General features: G+C 33.2%; 2 protein-coding genes across 26 annotated transcripts in view; one reads left to right on the top strand and one right to left on the bottom strand.

The window, feature by feature from the left end:
* LOC127731663 (leucine-rich repeat-containing protein 15-like) overlaps positions 1 to 3,753 on the top strand; it is a 286,215-nt gene extending 282,462 nt beyond the window's left edge. For 22 of the 23 annotated variants that reach the window (XM_052240453.1, XM_052240443.1, XM_052240435.1 and 19 more), the window contains 2 exons: positions 101 to 1,358; positions 3,481 to 3,753. In XM_052240453.1, the coding sequence (XP_052096413.1) occupies positions 101 to 243 (143 nt within the window). In that variant the 3' untranslated portion in view covers positions 244 to 1,358; positions 3,481 to 3,753. The remainder of the gene's footprint in view (positions 1 to 100; positions 1,359 to 3,480) is intronic. The other variant, XM_052240432.1, reaches the window with a different exon arrangement.
* LOC127731659 (tight junction protein ZO-1-like) overlaps positions 1 to 21,653 on the bottom strand; it is a 611,031-nt gene that overhangs the window by 355,989 nt on the left and 233,389 nt on the right. The gene's annotated exons all lie outside the window — the stretch shown is intronic.

Here is a 21,653-nt window from a genome sequence, read left to right as displayed (position 1 = left end):
AACGGTCATTTGGCAATGTTTAAATAAAACGAATTATGAAGTGCTCCCTAAACAAACTGACTTGTTATGATCATATTAATTTTAATTATTTTTTCTACAGTAAGTCAATGCAATGCATATGACTGCGGATTCGGTAGCTGCTTAGTTGAACCAATGAACGGTACAGCGAGTTGTTTTTGTAGCAACACTCACACATACTTTTGTCCATGTAAGTTGAGTTATTTATTGGATAATGACGTTTAGGCTATATCAATCAATGTATTTAAATGTCGAAAGACAGCACACCATTCCTTTTGTAATGAAATGTATTATACAAACTGATTATTATAACAATCTATATTTATAGGACAATGGTGTATATAAGAACATCCAGAAGATCGAAACTTAACTACATAAATCTTGAATGATATTACAATACAGACCCTTATGAATTCGTTAATTTAAACACGTTGATAATTTAGCGTTTTTAAGTTATTAATGTCATATGTACAAGGTATTATGGTGTCCTTTATCGCTGTTTCCAATATTTGTGCTTAGCTTATTATGTATAACATTATACCTACTCTTCATTTATTTGTCGTTGTTACATGTTAAAATAACTCAAACATTTACTAACCGTACCATATTTGTTTTTGTTTTATTATTTAACTGTGTGGTTGTAGGAATTTCAAATCAATAAAGATTTCACATTATTCATAGAAATAATTTTAAACAAATAATGATTTCATATAAATGTTAAAGAGGAAGTCTGGAATTAATTCAATCATAAATTATAATGAAGTATTGTTCTGTCAAGAAAACGCATGAAAATTCCAAGTTTTGCAAATCTATCACTTTTTAAGCAGTGTGTGATACATCATACTGTATTAAATTCGTTTAATAGCAAGAATAAATTGAAAAAAAAACATTTATAATTAGTAAGTTCATCATTCTATAATCTAATTTGATTTCATGTTTGTAGCTTTATAGTTTGATCATTCACTTAAAATTGCATTTCATGCTATAAAAATGACTGTTCGTCAGTTTTTACTAGGTTACATATAATCAATGATGTATGGTATTTTTGAGCAAATATAATCTTTTTTCCAGAAAACATGTAATTTCAAACAATTATTTCCGTTATATTGTTGGGTTTTTTTCATTAGTTAATAGCATGGACTGTGCATCATTGAATTTTTTGTTTCACTTCTTTTCAATTCCGTTTGACTCTTTCTTTATTATTAAAATAATATAACAACAACAACATGATAAATCTATTCTATTTTCATGTCACGCTTTTACATTGAGAATATAGTCTGGACAGCTTCGAAAGAATTAAAGATGTGACAAGTGTTAACTGTCTTGAGATTTATTTTACGGTAAGGTCGTGCAAATAGAAATGTAATCAACAACGTTAGAGTTTTTGAGAGTCTAATCTTCGCTAAAAAAAATATACACACATATGTATTTCATTTGTTATACATCTTAATTGATTTTAAGATTATGTACAGTCTGTATATGACTATATACATTTAGTTGAGCTGATTGTTGTAACGAATTTATTAAGTCTAACCTGTATTAATACATTAGAAGGAAGTTATAGTTAGAATGTCCCGTGTATCAGATATAAATTCGATATATTTTATTATTTTAAGGTAGCTCTGTGTTAATAAACTGTTATCACAGAGATTTGTCTCGCCTTTTTGTTATTTTGATAATGCAAATACTTTAACATGTAATTTATGCTAAATTCAACGTTGATGAACCATGATTGAAGGTACATGGCTAAACAATCTCCATGGAATGAGATGTGCCAATGCTAATACAACTGCATACCAAATACCATTGACTTATTATAAGTCGTTCCCTTTAAACAAACCTAAACACAAACATTAACTTGTAAACTATGTAAAAATTTCAAAGTCAATAAACCATGATTAAGTGTGGGGCTATATAATCTCCATGGAAACGATACCTGCAAATGCCAATACTTTTGCATACCAAATATCGTTGACTTAACATTAGCAGTTCATCTTAAACTGATCTTATCACAAACTAATACATGTAAACTAAGCAAAAGTTTCAAAGTCAATAGACCATGACTGAGGGGGTGGGGCCAAATACTCTCCATGGAAATGAGATGTGCTAAAGTTTATACAACTGAACACCAATTAACATTGGCCTACCACTAATGGTTCCCCTTGAACTGACCTAATCACAAACTAATACATGTTAACTTAGCAAAATTTTTCTAGTCTATAGACCATGAGTAAGGGGGCGGGGCCAAATAATCTCCATGTGAATGAGATATGCCAATACTTATACAACTGCATACCAAATATCATTGACCTACCACCAGTGGTTCCCCATAAATTGACCTAATAACAAACTAATACATGTTAACTATGAAAAGTTTCAAAGTCAACAGACCTTGACTGAGGGTCGGGGCCAAAAAAACTCCATGGTAATGAGATGTGCCAATGATAATACAACTACACACCAAATATCATTGACCTACACTAGTGGTTCACCATGAACTAGACCTAATCACAAACTAAAACATTGTTGACGCCGCCGACGCCGGAAACAGCATACCTAGGTCTCGCTTTTTGACTCCGTCAAGGCGAGACAAAAATATATATACACTTGGAAAATTTCGAAGACAACTTTCCAGAATAATTGGCGGGAAACGTCTCCAATATTTGCGCTAACGTAGAGGTTACAAAAGGGGGATCGATTTTTATGATTGATCGCGATTTATCTTCAAACCAAGCACGGTGAAACATGTTTTAAATTTGCTATTTGGAGTAAGCATGACGAAAAGTCAGTTAATGTAGAAAATTGAGAAAAAAATACATTATGAGAATCTCTCGATTTCCACATTTAGCATGTTTAAAGATAAAAACAAATATTCCACTTTTATCCGTAATTTTAAGCATGGCTTTAACAATTTTTTTTTGGTGATTTTTTTAATAATTCGCCATTGTCTACAATACATTTCAATTATGATGACGGCATAGTTTCTTTATTTAATTAATATGTAAGTATCAAAATTATAAAAATGACAATAAAATGTGAAACTGTATCGCAAGCCCAAAGGAGGAAAATGAGGTATAAAAAAGAATAACTGCCATATTTTTGGTTTGTTGTATGAATATTCCAGGAGAAAGTGTGTGATACAACACAGAAGTTGAAAATGTCGCACATTAACACTTTTAACATAAACAAAATAAAGAGAGAGAAAATAAAAACTACGAGTATGTATACCTTGTCTCAACAGATAGCTTGATGGACATTCAGTAAATTGCATTCCGTTACTTATATTGGTTGCAAACAAAATTTTAACATGACTATGAACTAATTGAAACAACGGCACAACTGATATTACAATATCAATTATATCTATAATTGCAATGATTTGTGTATTCGAAGTCGGAATATTAATGCTTTTGGTATACCGTTTATTTATCTTTGTCTTTGGCTTTCTTTTGTTGGTACCAGTCATTATGGAAGATGCAAGGACAGACTGCATGCAAGTTTTGAAGGTTGAAGAACATACTCTGGGAGCGTCGTTTAAAGTACAAGAAAAGGACCAAGGAAATAGTTAAAAAATATGGGACCATTGACTTCAACATTGTGTCTCCTGTACATGTAATGATATGTGTACTTGATATTTCATTGTGTTTGACTAAAGTGTACATTTATTTTGTCTTGTATATGTTATTTGTTTATTTATATGCATTAAATGCATCATGAAATACATTTTTGTTTATATTTTTGACTGATTAATACACATACTTTTAGTTTTTTCTCCCCCTATTGAACTTTTCATTGCGATTTGTATTTTGGTGAAACTTTTTTAATACAGAATTTTGCTATGAAAGATTCTAGTTCGTCAAAAAAAATAATTATATTTTCGTTTACCTTCAACAGTCGTTATTTCTATAAGGTACAGACAATTAATTTATTGTTCCTTGTAATGTCTCGCTTTATTCATTTTGATCGTTACATATCTAAGAACTATACGTTTTATATTTGAATTTTATTAATTAATGTTGAACAAATTGTTAGTCCAAAAAAAACGTAAAACTGCCATTTGATACCTAAGTTCACATTTATTGATACAAAACAAAAAAAAGCGCCATACAGAAGTGGTTTACATGTATTTTAGGGAATTCCACATATTGGTATGCTTGGAAAACACATACGATACATAATATTAGTGCTTATGTTTCAACTGTTTAAATGCGTTTCAGTGTTTCAAATGTTCTACCTTCGGCCATTCGTATAAGTTTTATCAAAATCTGGGGGCCTCTGTGGCTAAGTGGTCTTATTATTTAATCGACAGCAATCACTATCTTGTCAACATTGAGATTGTGCGCTTCGAACCCCCATAATAGCAGCCAGACGGAGGGTGGACGGTCAAGCGATGACTACACAATGTAGTAAGCTCCCGAAAGATTTGAATGTTCCTTCAACTAATTTTGATATTATTCCTTCTACAACATTCAACAGAAGGTCTGCCTTAAGTAACCAATAGTATTTCCATCAGTCTTTTCAGATTTTTAACATTCATGTTTGTCACAATACAAAAGACAGTAACGCATGGTATTAACCACATAAAGTCATATCAAACTAATAAAACGGTTTTATTAGAAATGTAGCCCTAACTTATTTAAAGTTAGTGCTTTACAAAAAATACTAAATATATAAACATTATTTATAATAACTTTCAATGTATGATACAAAACATAAACATTTGATTAGTAATAGCACCTGATGATAGATGATTTAATGATAGGCAATTGAAACAAAGATGCGTGTTTTATTAACAGAATGCAATTTTCGGTGATATTGATATACTAACACAGAAGCTCACATTTAGTCTCCAAATATTAAACTATAACTCCATCTGAAATTAAAAAAAACAGAAGTTTGAATATAATTAACACAATTTGTTGCTTATTGTAGTTGATATCAACTTGTACTAAAAGTGTTCCTTTTTGTTTGTCAGTTTTGTATTTACTTGGGTTCCGCAATATTTACCAAAATTTCATATCTTCTGTGGTAGTTTTTGGTTTTTATTTTTAATGCTTCTTAATATTTCTTTGCTTATTAGAAATTTATAATTTTGTTCTCAAAGATCAATTTCGAAACATTAAACAGAAAGGAATTTTCATCATTGGTGAGATAACAGGCATATTTACTACATTTAGCCCCTAGATACAACAAATTTGATAACACTGGCCATAGTTGACCCAACGTATATTTCTGGTTCGCATCATTTATGAATTGAATGTTTCTATGAAATGAAATGAAAAGAATTGTAACATTCATGATGACACGATCTCGACAATAAAGTGTACAGGTAAAAAAAAAGAAAAACTTGATAGAAATCGTGTTTTCATGATCCAAGCAAACAAAAATGTCTTTTTAAGTATTGAATGCTTCTTTTTTGTAAATTTATTGGGGTGTAAAAGTGTTGACCGAAGTACATTTTGTATGAAGCGTGGAAGCGCTTCATTTTGAAATTGAACGCACGGTCAACGCTTTTACAACCCTATAAAATTACTAAAAGAAGCATTCAAAACTTATAATTACATTTTTCTTTGCTAGGATCATGAAAACACGATTTCTATCAAGTTTTTCTTCTTTTTTTTTTTTATCTGTGCACTTTATTGTGGAAGCTCGTGTCATCAGGAATATTACATTTCATTTTGAAATGAAGGTTCATTTCAGAATGACGCGGGATTGCTGTTAGCCAATCAAAATAACGTGTTATAATGAAACATACATGTAATGTAATTATTAGTTGTTACAGTCTGTTACTGTGTTTCTTTCAAAAGTCGAACTGGATAACATTTGTGTACAAATCCGGAATCGTTTTGAATAGAGACATAATTCAGGTATACCAAAAAAAAAAATTCAAATATCATAAGTCGAAGAAAAACAAGCAAAACTATGGGCAAATTGAAAAACGACGACAAGACAAACAATCGTCATTAAACACTATACAGAAAATTAAAGACTCAGCAAAACATACCAAAATAAGAATCCAGGTTGATATTATGTGCTTCCGAATGGTCAGCATATTCTACTCCACTACTGTCATCCGTCGTGGTTTTGATACAAATTTAAAGTCCGGTGATTAATTGCATTCGCTGAAGTCAAAATCGTAAAGAAGAGGACTGGATTGCGGCTTTGACAGTTGTAAGATATCCGCAGTCATCTGGGACACAGATATTTTATCAATGTCAACCAAATCACTATGGCGTCTATACAAATTTTGAATGGTAACTTTTCTACAGTGTTGTAACAGCACAAGAACAAACTTTAAACTCAGTTGAAAAGGGCTGAATTTATCAGATCGATACAAGGCACAAAAAACAACTAACTTACTGTTTGCGAGGCTATTGATTGATTGATTGATTGTTAATTGCAAATCATCAAGGTGCACATATATAATTCTATGCATATTAAAGATGAGTGGACCTTTCTTGTCCCTATCAGTATATAATTGGGGGTTTTTAAAGGGAAAGGCTTACATATTTGTTTTTCGTTCATTATTTTGTACATAAATTAGGCCGTTAGTTTTTTCGTTTGAATTGTTTTACATTTGTCATTTCGGGGTCTTCTATATCTGACTATGCGGTATGGGCTTTGCTCATTGTTGGAGGCCGTACGGTGACTTATAGTTGTTAATTTCTGTGTCATTTGGTCTCTTGTGGAGAGTTGTCTCATTGGCAATCATACCACATTTTGTACATAAATTAGGCCGTTAGTTTTTTCGGTTGAATTGTTTTACATTTGTCATTTCGGGGTCTTCTATATCTGACTATGCGGTATGGGCTTTGCTCATTGTTGGAGGCCGTACGGTGACTTATAGTTGTTAATTTCTGTGTCATTTGGTCTCTTGTGGAGAGTTGTCTCATTGGCAATCATACCATTCAAAATTATTTTTTTATATTTGAAATAATCTCTTAACCTGCATTGAGATTGTGTGTCACTCACATAGGTCTATGTGCATCTTTAACAATGAACACGCTACATATTGTAGACTAGAACAGTATCTCTAGCTTCATTAGATTTTGCAAACAACACAAAAAGGGTACGGCACATAGTCATGTAAGGGTATTTACTCCTACAAATTGTGAAAAAAGTTTGACTTACTTGCAGATCTTGCCTTGCTGATTATTTTTTGTAATTTAAAGTGTCTATCTATCTTTTATACTATTCAGGATAATAGGTAAAAACGCAAAACAACACGGTAAAATTGTCACTAAAGAGCAAGAACTCCAATAACGAGTCGACTGACGATTCTGGCAATGTTGACTTTTATCATGGTTAAAGATCTTGTCCTGCCATTTTTGTTTTTAAAGTTTCTATCTATCTATTTCCATTACATATTCGAAATATTCAAATATATACGTACTTGTAACACATTTCTTGCATGCGAACACCAGTCCACCAATACACAATATGGCACCAATTCCACAAAGAACAGCGGTAGCGACGATAGCCCCTATAGCCATACTGAAATATATTAGTTAATACAAACAATGCAAATATAAAGTATATATAAATTTTACTGGAACACATGCAAATGTAATTGAGGCAGCCGTTATGTCCAATGTCCAATGTCCAAATAAAAGACTTGATATTTATTTTCGCCAGCTATGTCCTTTTTTAAATAAAAACACACCAACCAGATCACAATGTTTACCTTCTGTTATTGAATATATTGATTAATGATATATACTGATGAGTAAAACAGCATGAAGTTCGTTATTTCTGACAGCTGAATACTTGTCATTGTTAAACCTACTAGTAGGGGGTGTTTAATGACATTGACAACCAATGAGGGTATCGCACGGTCGGTTTTTAAACCTGTTTGTCTGTTCTAATGCATGCGTTGCATACTTGAATTTGTTTAATCATATGACTTTATATCATTTATTTTATTTGTTTTATCTATGGTCTCGACTCAATGACAAAAATTGCAATCGAGCCTTCGGAAAGTTACTTTCAGAGATAAAACACATGCTTTTGCAAGACGTTTTAATGTCAGCAACTCAACTACAAATCGTTGAATTAACGAAACTTATTAACCGGATATGTAAAAGACCACAAGTAATAACGACGCCAAGCAAACAGTAATAACGACAATCGTCTATCAATTATATCGAACAACGTCATTAGCGGAACCGATTTATGATTTACTAGCGCTGAATAATTATAAATGCATTCATGCTTTCTTTTCTTATTCGAACATTTTTTTTACAGATAGGATTTATTGTGTGTTATGGGTTCATGACATATGATCTAGACGGGCAAGATGGGGGTTGCGCACGTTCAAATGGTGTAATCAACCCCATGTTGTGCTTGCATTGTGGTAAACCTTCTGTCCGTTATATGGTTTTACTGTACTAACCTAGTTGGTACGTTCGAAGCTGCAGCATTGTCATTTTGTATAGATCCTAGAACAGAAATATTACAAATTAAATACAGTGTAATAGCGTAAAACGTATTTGTGATTCTTTTTATTTTTCTTTGTATATTGTAAACCTTTACTGGTTATAGTTCATTTTTTGTAATATTCTTTTGGCGTGTCTCGCCATTGTGTTATTGTGCTATTGTCGTTTTTAGCATTCTTGTCTTTTTTGCTTACGGGCTTTGTCTATAGAGTGTCTATATGCCAGTTTGCTTTTCTTTGTTGACATAGTTGCTTGTTTTTATAGTAATTAAGATAAAAACACCATGTTGACTGCCGTACCCCAATTTTTGACATTTTAACTTATTGTGTCTGTTTGTTTGGCTCATACATTGTTGTCAATATAATGGAATTATACGCGACTGCCATTCGTTTGATGTGTGTGAGCTTTTGATTTTGTCATTTGATGAAGTGTTATCCGTTTAGAATTTTTCATGGAGTATTTTTATTATTTTACTTTTCACTCAGATTGGTTGAATGATATAGAACATATTGTTTCATATACCTGAATTTACGTGAATGCATTGCATTTTCTGAATGAGTTTATTCCTTGTATCCTCTTTTTTTACAGTTTCAACAATGCGCAAAATCCATACCGTATAGTAAGCATTAATACCACCTCCTCGGCAAGACAAAATGTGAAACATTTCAGCAAAAAGAACAGCTAACTTTTTTTATGTTGAAAATAATTATGTCAGACAACAACCAACGTAAAATTAATGGATTGCAGGCTTCAGATATGGTGACGAGACTTATGTCTTTATATTAAACTTGTATGTTGGCGTTGTTTTATATTCCGTTTCGTGACATGTTGAATATGTTGAGTCGACATTAGCAAGGCGGGTAATGCATGCATATTAGGAGAGGTCTACCCGTTCGACACAACAGATCTCCTTGGAGTTCATTCGATTTCATCATCTGTTTTCACTTTGTATATATATATTCCTTAAAGGTCCAGTGGACAATATTTGATACACTGCAGGACAAAAAAGAATTAAACAATCGATTAATAAGTCTGCATCAGATATATGTCCGATCTTATTCATGAAATATCACGAACAAGTTAACATTTTACTGTTATCAATTGAGCATGTTTTAACGATTAAACATTAATCACGGTTAATATCATACTATCTCGTTTTTTATGTAGATTAGATCGTTGTTTTTCCTGTTTGAATTGTTTTACACTAGTCATTTTGGGGCCCTTTATAGCTTGCTGTTCGGTGTGAGCCAAGGCGCCGTGTTGAAGGCCGTACTTAGACCTATAATTGTTACTTTTTATATATTGTGACTTGAATGGAGAGTTGTCTCATTGGCACTCATACCACATCTTTTTATTTATAAATTGTACAGCAATGTATTAAATATTAGCCACCGGACCTTTTACGAACAGCAATAAACATCATATTTAGTACGAAGGCCTTTTTGCACGCACTCGTTCGGTATGACAATAAGGAGATGAGGTATGGTTGCAAATGAGACATCTTTCCATAAGAGACAAAATGACAGAGGAAAATGTAACTATAGGTCACTGTCCGTCCTTGTACAATGAGTTGAATCCATACCGTATAGCTAGATATAAAAGGCTCCCAACATGTAAAATTTAAGACAATTGAAACAAGAATACCAACTGCCTGGTCAATGTACAAAAAATAATAACTGGAAAGCGAATATGATATACAGCAACAAACGACAACCACTGAATTACAGTCTCCTGACGTGGGACAAGCAAATACACAATGTGGCGGGATGTGGCAACTGATAAATGTATGTCCAAAATCTAAGACTTATGAAATCTATATTGTATATCCTAGGAAATTACAAAAATACCGAACTCCAAGGAAAATTCAAAATGGAAAGTTTCTTGGTACGTTGAAATTTACTAATTGTTATCTATTCAATGAGTCAATGATTTATATATCTGGCTTATCATTGAAAAAAAACGTTGATTGAATAACACACTAGGACATACCTTGTGCATATACTTGGCAGACTATAACTGTGCACAAAAGCGAGACAATCAACGTCAACTTCGTCATTCTCCAGCTTTACGTAAAATCCATCACCCTAAAAAATAAATACATCTGATATCATGTCTATGTCAACGATATGAAGGGTCCTTTCGATGTTGAACTAACAAACAATTACATCTAGGTATCATGTTCTTTCATACTGACTTTGATAATTATAAGAATATGCTGCTAAAGGAGCAACCATTGTACATATTTACAATCAATTTATTGTGTTTTTTTACATAACTGATTCTGATGCAATAGACAAAAACGTGATTAACCATTTGATTACAATGCATCTTCAATGTTTCACACGCAATGTTTCACACGAGAAGATAATGGCATTATACTTAATGTTGCAAGAGTATTGCTAGTAGTCACACTATTTGCACTTTAGCACAACTGTGCGGCATTCAAAGACGTATAACACCAATGACCTCTGTTTCACTGTGGTACCCAACTAACCGGGTGTAAATGCGTTCCAGTAGCTGCAGGGAAGTGTTATAATTAAAGTGTTGTAGCGCACAGTATGTTCAATCCCTTACTTAGGTAAACTGACTTCCTAGTGTCAATCCCCTTAGAGAGAAATTCAGTACTTTAAGCATGGCCTCCCTTGTGTTTTCGAATATTAATACGGTATTTAGCTCTTATTATGTTATCCTATGCAAGGGCTATATAACTTACCGCCATGAAAATCAGGCTATACTTTCATAATTAACATTTCTGCTAAAATATTCAAAAAACGTTTCTTTTTTGTTTCTTCGGTATATCCGAAATCGTATAGAATTCATTCAATTATGTCGGAAAATATTTTCATTGTGATGCAACATGAATTTAATCAGAAGTCGTATTGAGAAGGTAGAGGAATTAGTGCCATTCTCTCAAACCGACAAAACAAATGCAAGTTAGATTTTACTTCAAAATGATTTTAACCATGCTGATTTCATATCGCTCCATGTATAACTCACAATCAATTCTGTGAACCGCACATCCCTCTTAAGCAATCAATTGTGTGAACCGCACATCCCTCTTCAGCAATCAATTATGTGAACCGCACATCCCTTTTAAGTAATCAATTGTGTGAACCGCACATCCCTCTTCAGCAATCCATTGTGTGAACCGCACATCTCTCTTAAGCAATCAGTTGTGCGAACCGAACATGCCTCTGAAGCAATCAATTGTGTGAACCGCACATACCTTTTAAGCAATCAATTGTGTGAACCGTACATCCCTCTTCAGCAATCAATAGTGTGAACCGCAGGTCCCTCTTAAGAAATTTCTGGACATTCACTTTGACGTACTTTCAGAAAAAATGTTATTCACAAACATTGGTATCAAACTTTTTTTGCACAGAGATTTACCCAAATTGAATGTTTGATACAAAGATCAATTGTGCATGTACAGGTATACCAAAGAAATGATGGAGGATTCAGATATAAAAAATAGTTTACTTACAGCACATTCCAACGTCCCTGTTCAAACTCAGGAACATCATCAGTAGTAGTCTTATGTCAAAAGTGTTTTTTTAGATTATAGAATATGATGTGGATGACAGATCTTAGTTTCTGTTTAATTTATTTTCAATTTTTTATAAGGGAAGATTTTTTATTTTTTTTGATAGATTATATATTTCTTTTATTAAAGATTGTTGGAGACCTTTAGATGTTATTTTGTTGTTTATTTCGTTCGATTGCTGTCTCTTAATGTATACATCTACTTAACTTGTTGTTCATATAAAAATATTTAAGGTTTGCATGTAATTTCAAGATGTGTCGATTTCATTCTAAATGTGGCGTTTTCAGTAATTATTCATTAAGCACCATCTTTTAAATCTGTATTTTGACGAAGGAAGGGTCAAGCAAACGACCGCCTACAGTCGATACACGTTTACACGGGACATGTTTAGGTTAAACAATCAGTGGCAAATATCACATGTCAATTCAGGAAGGACAGACTAATATGTCATATGACTACATGTAAATGTTAACGCTGTTTGAATTAGACCGACACGACTAATGTGTCATATGATTACATGTAAATGTATACGCTGTTTGAATTAGACCGACACGACTAATATGTCATATGATTACATGTAAATGTATATGCTGTTTGAATTAGATCGACACGACTAATATGTCATATGATTACATGTAAATGCATACGCTGTTTGAATTAGACCGACAAGGCTAATATGTCATATGATTACATGTAAATGTATACGCTGTTTGGATTAGACCAACAAGGCTAATATGTCATATGACTACATATAAATGTATACGCTGTTTGGATTAGACCGACATGACTTATATGCATATGACTACATGTAAATGATTGTTAAGTACTAGTTCATAATGTAACAGTCAATAGGAACCAGAATCGTTATACTGAAACTACAATATTTTTGAATATGATTCAAAAAGCTGAGTTACCCCCAGGAGTGGATTCATACTACCACCAGAGTTACCCCCAGGAGTGGATTCACACTACAACCAGAGTTACCTCAGGAGTGGCTTCACACTACAACCAAAGTTAATCCCAGGAGTGAATTCACTACTACCAGAGTAACCTCCGAGAGTGGATTCACACTACCACCAGAGAACCCCTAGGAGTGGATTCACACTACCATCAGATAACCGCGGTGGCATATGAATAAGTAAAGGTTTGATATTGAAGTCTAGTCACACTGTTTCCAAGTTGAAGTTATCTACTACTTTGCACATTTATTTGAAGATATGTAGCACCTTACATATTGAAACTAAGTTAGAAAACATATAGATTTTGTTTATCATCAATTTAACTTTTACTTTGACATAAAAATACAATTCGTGTTTATACTTACCAAAATGTGGTCCCCATATTTGATAAGGTTGCATGTTAACGACTCCAAAGTAAATATATAAATACAATCAATACTTATCGAGGCCTTCAGGAGGGAAACTGGTGGATACCTGTCATTATAACGGTTTAAATTATCAAAATATTTAAACAAACTGATAAGATTATTTAGATGTTCAATGCGGAAACTATTTATGAGGTTTGGGTATAATTTTGTTGTCCCACAAACACGAGATTTAGATACTTGTATTTTACTAATTGTACTAAACTAATATTTCAAAATGTATCCAAAATCTATCTCACCTGCCGTTTTGGGTCATTGTTACATTGTATACAATCATCAGAGTATCGTGTCTTGTTAAGGATTTTTTTTATCTTAATAAGATGCAAATTGTGAATTATAAAGAATTACAGGGTTATGGACTAATCTTCAATAGAACGTTTGTTAATTCTTAGACGAAGTTCACCTGTTGATTCAGTGAACTTCCTAAATATGCCCCTTTAGATTTTTTCTGGATTCCAAATTCAGTTGCTGTACAGCAAATAAATACCTATTTTCACGAAATAAATAAGTACACATTTTATTTTGTTAATTTTTAAAAGTCCCGAGGCTGTTTTTCGATTCATCTTAAGGCAAAAGTTATGACCATCTTATGACTATCATATGCTACGCCATAGAATGTAAATTATAGCTGTCATAAGATAGTCATACCTCTGATGTTCTAATGACAGTCAAAAGTAAAAATATGTAACTATGAAAATAATATCTGTTACTATTCTTAACTTATACGAATATTTCATATTGTTTTCATTATATTGAACACGATGAACATGAAATTATATATGAAGAGGAGTTAACATCTGAGTTGATAATTTGTTTATTTTAGATAGAACTTCGCGTTCATGTACTATTATAACGAAGTGTTATCTAATTGGGAATACTTTTAAGATTTGGTACATAGAGTACCCGCTTAAAGAAATGCCCGTGCAAATACGTTAATGAACTACTATATAAAGAAAGAAATATTATAAATTTTTATTAAAATAATCATTACAAAGAAAAGGATTCCAAATTGTACGTCGCTGGAGATTCATTTTAAATTACGAAATGGAGAAGAAATAAATCTTAATTATTTAGCAGATTAAACGGCAGAACAAACTGCCAAAAAGAGAGCAAGCAAGGCTTCATGCAGAAACGGATTTTATAGGAGAGCTACATATATGGTTTATGTATAAACTTTTAGCTTATACCACTCCAAACGATGCCTTGTTTGGGCCCCCTTTTTTCTAAATCCTGGATCTGCATGTTGCATGAGCAAATAAAAAAAAGGTGTGATGACGTAACATTAATTACAATCATAAGACCATCATAAGTCATGTCGTAAGGTGTCTTAAGTGTACAATAAAAGTTATGAATATCATGACTTGAGACCCTTTCGAATACATATTGTATGACATGTTCTTAAACAATCGTAAGACATGTCTTATTCATAAGATACTTTCGAGAACAATGCTTCATGTCTGGCCTTTCCATTTCCTCCCAATGTCCCTCATATAAATAATTGCAAATCCATGATACCCAACGTAAATATATCTACAATATTTTAAAAGTTGGTGCTATGTGAATGTGACCTGCCTGCAGTCACCTATCATTTTGCCGGCTATGACTGTAAATGGCATTTTAAATATTTCCAATAATTAATATTTCTTGAAAATCCCAGGCTATTCTGTTGATAATCAAGAAACCTTGCACTTCAATGCAATGAATTTACTGCAAATTATTTTACCGCACATACCTGCTCAATTATGTTTCCTTTTAGATATTTAGATCTATCTTTTTGGTTGGGACTACATTAACTTGCGTATACACTGTTCGTAGTGCAACGGATTGACGTTGAGTGACTGGCAGTAATCCTTCACATAAGCTTTTATCCTCGTGCAATCAGACACGAAATGCGGTCAGTTATTTTTCTAATCGCGAAAGTCGCGAAAATAAATCGCTCGCAAAAATTAGTTGGTTTACAGTATTGGCATGCCAGCTATATATGTGTATATGTAATCAAGGACGGATCCAGGATTTTGGAAAGGGGGCGTAGTAATAAAGTAATAAAGAAAAATTTTTTTGACCTTTTTTGGCTAAAAAACATAAAATAAGTGTAAAATGCATTTTATAGTTAAAGTGTAGGGTTTTGATATTTTTGGTGCCGTATTATCTCCATTAATTGTCTATTATAAAATTATTGGATGAATCCAAAGCTATGTACTAATTAATATATTTGATGTGGGATTTGTCAGTAAAAAATGGACATGGAAAATTCTCGTTTGTTGTATGGTTTGTTAGCATAACCTCACAGATTTCTTGTTGTAAACAAGATATACGGCTATTCAATGAAGTTTACATTACGATCGACACGAAGAAAGACAAACAAGCAATTTGTATCCAAATGTTTGGTTGAAATGTTTCAACCAACAAGGGAAGTGAGGGGTTCCAAATCAACCAAAGGCTACGAATGAGTCGGAAACGAAAATGAAGTTGTGAATGACGGTCTACACATGGAGACATATAGGCCACACCAAGCAGGCAGGTTGCAGTCGGGCAAAATATTTTTTTTTTTACGGAAATTATTCATTACTCCGGATTGTTTTTTTTTTACTATCTCTAATCAGAAACGAAATGCGGTTTCAGTCTAGCAAAAAAGTGGACAAGATTATTGTTTTCAATCCAGATACGGCCACAATATTTGTTTTTATACCAAAAATCAAGGTCAGAATTTTTTCTCTAAAATATCTAAGACTGCCCCCTCAAATCAAATGGTCCGTACCTTAGACTTTAAATTAAATCTATATCTAGAGCTTACTGATTGGGGATTACTATTCAGCAATGTTATTAATAGGCTGGGGCGTGTGGGGTTAAACATGTTTTCGTAGGTAAATAATATTGCTGTGGAACTTTTTTTTTCATGAGATAGAGTGTTATAGAGTATTATTTTTTGTTGGGTGGAATTGTGAAAGAGAAGTCAATACGTTCTTGCTCAATACTTTGTCGCTTTAAAGACGTCATGCTTGTCATCCTCAACCTAAGCAATGTGTTACTGTAATTTGAATTTCAGAATGACTGAGTGACGTTTTTTTCGACGTACTGGTCAACTCCACCGTAGCGAATCACATGACTTTGACATAATCAATAATATATTACAGTAAATACGAGCGAAAAATATCTTTATAAGTAAAGAATTGTCGCATAAAAATTAAATACACGGGAAATGGCAAAGTTCGCAAAGTCTAGTCCGATTAATCATTTTACAAAAAAAAAAGTGCAAGCAAAGGGGGGCGTACGCCCTCTACGCCCCCTCTGGATCCGCCACTGGACTAATAATAACATGCCAAGGAATGGCGCATTTTTCCTAATGGCTTCATTTCAGAGTCACAGTGAGACCTTTAATATGGAACAAAAACTTACACATCACTGACATCCGTAATTCTTTAACATAACCTTAATTTCTATTCCCTAACACTAGCCCTTATGTTTATACCCTAACCCTATCCCAATAGCATTTAACATAATCCCATATGGTTGTCCAGTATATCGTTACCGTAGTAAATGGGTGTCCTGTATATTGTTACTATAGGGTATGGTTGTCCAGTATATTGTTACCGTAGGGTATGGTCTTCCAGTATATCGGTACCGTAGGATATAATTGTCCAGTATATCGTTACCGTAAGGTATGGTTGTCCAGTATATCGTTGCCGTAAGGAATGGTTGTCCAGTATATCGTTACCGTAGGGTATGGTTGTCCAGTATATCGTTACCGTAGGATATGGTTGTCCAGTATATCGTTACCGTAGGGTATGGTTGTCCAGCATATCGTTACTGTAGGATATGGTTGTCCAGCATATCGTTACTGTAGGATATGGTTGTCCAGTATATCGTTACCGTAGGGTATGGTTGTCCAGTATATCGTTACGGCAGAGTATGGTTGTTTAGTATATTATTGCCGTAGGATATGGTTGTCCAGTTTATCGTTACCATAGGATATGGTTGTCCAGTATATCGTTACCGTAGGATGTGATTGTCCAGTGTATCGTTACCGCAGGCTATGGTTGTAAATCCTGGATATTTGTTTACAAATTGTTCTAAAAATGATATTACAATTAGAAAAAAATCAAAATACGATTTTTGTAATATATGTTTAAATCAATGTAATAAAATATTACAAATGTAGTTCACATATTCATTTTCATGAAATAAATTCCAGATTTCGATATCAGTGTTAGGTATAATTGAAGATACAATCTGTTTTATCAGTGCCCTGGCCGAATTTAAGAATGTGGGTCTTGTAATCGTCAAGAAATGAAGTCAGTAGTCTTCTTTGGTAAGATTTACTAACACAAATATAATTTGGCTTGACATTTTTACTCATGTAATATGCATCATTTTATAGCTTTTGTATGTATGCTATCAAACAGGAAACAGATAAGTAACCATGTTAACGTATTTCAGAAAAAGAATGTAATATAGAAAATGAGAAACTATAGTATCATTGCTAATGAAAAACTGTCCACCAGAGACCAATGGGCGAAGACTGTAACAACTAGAAGCTAAACGTAAACGGCCACAAACAATGAGAGAGAAAATACATATCGTATAGCCAAATTTCATATTTGGTTTTCGTAAATTGTACTGTATAAATTAGGCCCTAAAATTTCTCGTTTCACATGTTTCATGTCAGAGCCTTTTATAGCTGACTATCTGGTGTGGGTTTGTTTTTATTGTTGCCTTGAAATTGTTTTTATCTTCATGGCTTGAACTCTGGTGGATAGTTGTTGCAATGCATTACAGGCTCTTTTCTTTTCTTCTCAACCCTATCTAAAAAATAATCTTTTTGGATGAATATCATAGAATTTACATTTTATCTCAACGCAATTAGGACAGGCACATAAACATGATAGATGCATTTTCTCGGATGACGATAATTACATATATAATAGTTATTGAAAAACTGGTCATTATCTTGATATATGGACTGCCCACTGTAGTTAGATCTTTGAATATTGTTTTATTGGTATAACTATTATTATTATTTCTTATCAGTTAATTAAAAAGTAAAATCACAAAAATACTGAACTCCGAGGAAAATTCAATCGGAAAGTCCCTAATCACATGGCAAAATCAAATGACAAAACACATCAAACGAATGGACAACAACTGTCATATTCTTGACTTGGTACAGACATTTTCTTATGTAGAAAATGGTGGATTGAACCTGGATTTATAGCGCTAAACCTCTCACTTGTACGACAGTCTATATACTAAATAGTATTGTAATACACATATGCCCTTTAATGGCACTACAATCTGTCGATGCCTTTATTGTGACATTGCACATGTTTTTTCTCTAATTGTTAATGACGTCTTTACACTAAATCCATTAGATATTGGATGTGTACTGATTGATAATTCAGTCTTACATACATGACCTTTTATATTAGTTGTAATTGGATTTGAACTAGATGTCAGTAACTGCGAGTTCTAAGATATGTACTTAGTGTGTTTTTTGTTGTTTGTTATGAGGGATGAATAAATACCCTCCCACGTCCGGTGTTTTTGATAGACGTTTTTTTTTCTGCTTTGTGTCGATCTGATGAGTTAGGCCATTTTCAAAAGATTGTTATAGTTTGATGTTATGCTGTCCTGTTACACCATTGTCCACGGTTAGAGAAGGGTTGAACAAACATGTGTGACCCGGCCACATTCTTTATGCGCCTGTTCCTAGTCTGGAGCCTGTTGTTCAGTGTTTGCCGTTTGTTTATTTCTGTCATGTTTCTTTTCGTAAATTGTTTTGTTATAAATTATGCAGTTAGTTTGCTCTATTGAATTGTTTTATATTTTTCATGTTGCAGCCTTTGATAGCCCACTATATGGTAAGTGTTTTTTTTTTTCCTCATTACTGAATGCTGTACGGTTTCCTATAGTTGCTTCCATCCACTTCATTTGAACTTTGATGGATAGTTGTCTCGTTGACAATCATACCACATCTCCTTATTTTTATAAGTATGTTTGTCCCCTTTCATTGTAATATCAAGCATCCCAAACAAAAGGTATGGTCTCCTATTGTGTCTGTCCTTATTCTTATTAGGTCGCCCAAACCAAAGGTTTAGAACGTGATTGTGTCTGTCAAATCGCTTATCAAGTCGGAAAAGTCATTATACAGAGAATACTTTTGTTTCATATTTGAATAGGAAATACTAACCACAGGATTTTAACAGATTTATCAAAAACACATTTTCATTTAAAGACCTACTCTACATCCATAATAGTAAATACAGTATTTGACCTACTCTTTCACCAGTGTAGTAAAACGCTGGATTGCTATTGAAACGAATCTTAAAATACTCCAAAATATTAATGTTGTCAATCTTCATTAGATTCTTTTACTTTGTGTCATTTTTATAACTGTATATGAGGTGATGTCTCAAGTTGTAAAACAATTGTAGGATTGTCAGAGTCGACAGTTCCGGTGTATCAAGTTCGTCTACAAAAGAACTATTCAAATGTAATTGACAGTATACAGCATGAGAAAATAGTCGATCATCTGATATCACGTGATGTGTTGACTATAGCTGATAGTCAAATGATGAATGCTAGTCCAGCTCAAATACAAAAGAACAGGAAATAAATAGACATTCTTTTACATAGATGAAAATGGATTTATTGAGTTTCTCAAAGCTCTACGAGAAGACTCTGTATATGCAGAACTGGCAGATGAAATAGAAAACACAACAGTTGCTAGCAGAGATATAGCAACCATTAGGATTTGCTTCAAATTAACTAACAGAGAGTAAGTTAAAAGTAATTATTATACCTCAGTTATCATTTTCTATATAAAATAAGTACACAATATTTTCACTATTTTTTTTAAATTGCAAGCGTTGTACTATTTGACCGGACAACAGTTTCCAACTATTGGACCTCGGTGAAACTATTTGACCGCAAGGGTCATTATATTTCGCGGAATTTCAAATTCAGATACGGGATTGGATAATGTAGAGAATATCGCGGGAGTTACGACGTCGCGTTTTACCTATTGTGTCTAGGGTTGACGTCAGTGCAGAACGTAGCCTTACCATTCAGAATATATTATGAATGAACGTGAAACACTGCTTTTTATATTGCGATAGTTGATTTATCCCCGATATTAATGGTATGTTGTCTCTTTTGGTATAATAAAACACTTACTGACTGGATATTCGCAGAATTGTAAGTTTATTCTCCCCTCGGATACAACTATTGCCCTCAGCTACGCCTCAGGGCAATAGTTGCACCTTGGGGACAATAAACTTACTATTCCACTCATACCAAGTCAATAAGTATACAATGTATCTGTTGTTGGAAAAACTACACACTTTTTTATTTTCAAAACCTTTATAGTATATAATTTTTCGAAATTTGAAATAATTTGCAATATTAAACGACTAATTGAATTAAATGTTTTTAGCATAATAGTTAAGATTATGCATATCTTTATTTTAACAAACACAATCATGTTGTTAAGATAAGAATAAGAAGATGTGGCATGATTGTCAATGACAACGTCCCATCACAGACTACATGGCGTACAAAATAGCAATTATACGAACGTTCTTCAACTTTGAGCAACATTCCTACCGGAAAGCACGCTACACACGCCCCGAAATGACAAATATTCAAGCATCCAAACGAGAGAAAAAAATTAACTGCTTGATGTATGAACAAAGCAATAAACGAAATACAAATATGATATGCAGCAACAAACGACATCCACTGAATTCCAAAGCAGTTTTTTATACCAATGTCGTATATAGTAATAACAGGCAATGCCATCAACAAAAAAGGAAAAACGACCAAAAGAAAAACACCAGTCCACAAATCTGTGTACAGAAAAATAAATACAACCAAATTCTCCCCAGTGAACTAAGGTGTACCGGAAGGATATTATTGATTACAGTATATCATCCCATTTCATTACCCAGTGGTGTATTAAGGTGTCCCGAAAGGGTCAGCATTGGTTACAGTATATCATTCCATTCATCATTCAGTGGTGTATTAAGGTGTTCCGAAAGGGTCAGCATTGATTACATTATATAATTCCATTCATCATCCAATGGTGTAATTAGGTGTTCTTAAAGGGTCAGTATTGATTACATTATATCATATAATTTATTATCAAGTGGGATACTAAGGTGTTCTGGAAGGGTCTGCATTGATTATATTATATTATTCCATTCATCATCCGGTGGTGAACTAAGGTGTTCCGAAAGGGTCAGCATTGATTACATTATATTATATTATTCCATTC

Source organism: Mytilus californianus, unplaced genomic scaffold (genome assembly GCF_021869535.1).
Source record: "Mytilus californianus isolate M0D057914Y unplaced genomic scaffold, xbMytCali1.0.p SCAF_20, whole genome shotgun sequence".
NCBI classification, from domain to species: Eukaryota; Metazoa; Mollusca; class Bivalvia; order Mytilida; family Mytilidae; genus Mytilus; species Mytilus californianus.
The sequence above is the reverse complement of the archived record's forward strand: the minus strand, read 5'-3'. Positions and strand labels throughout refer to the sequence as shown.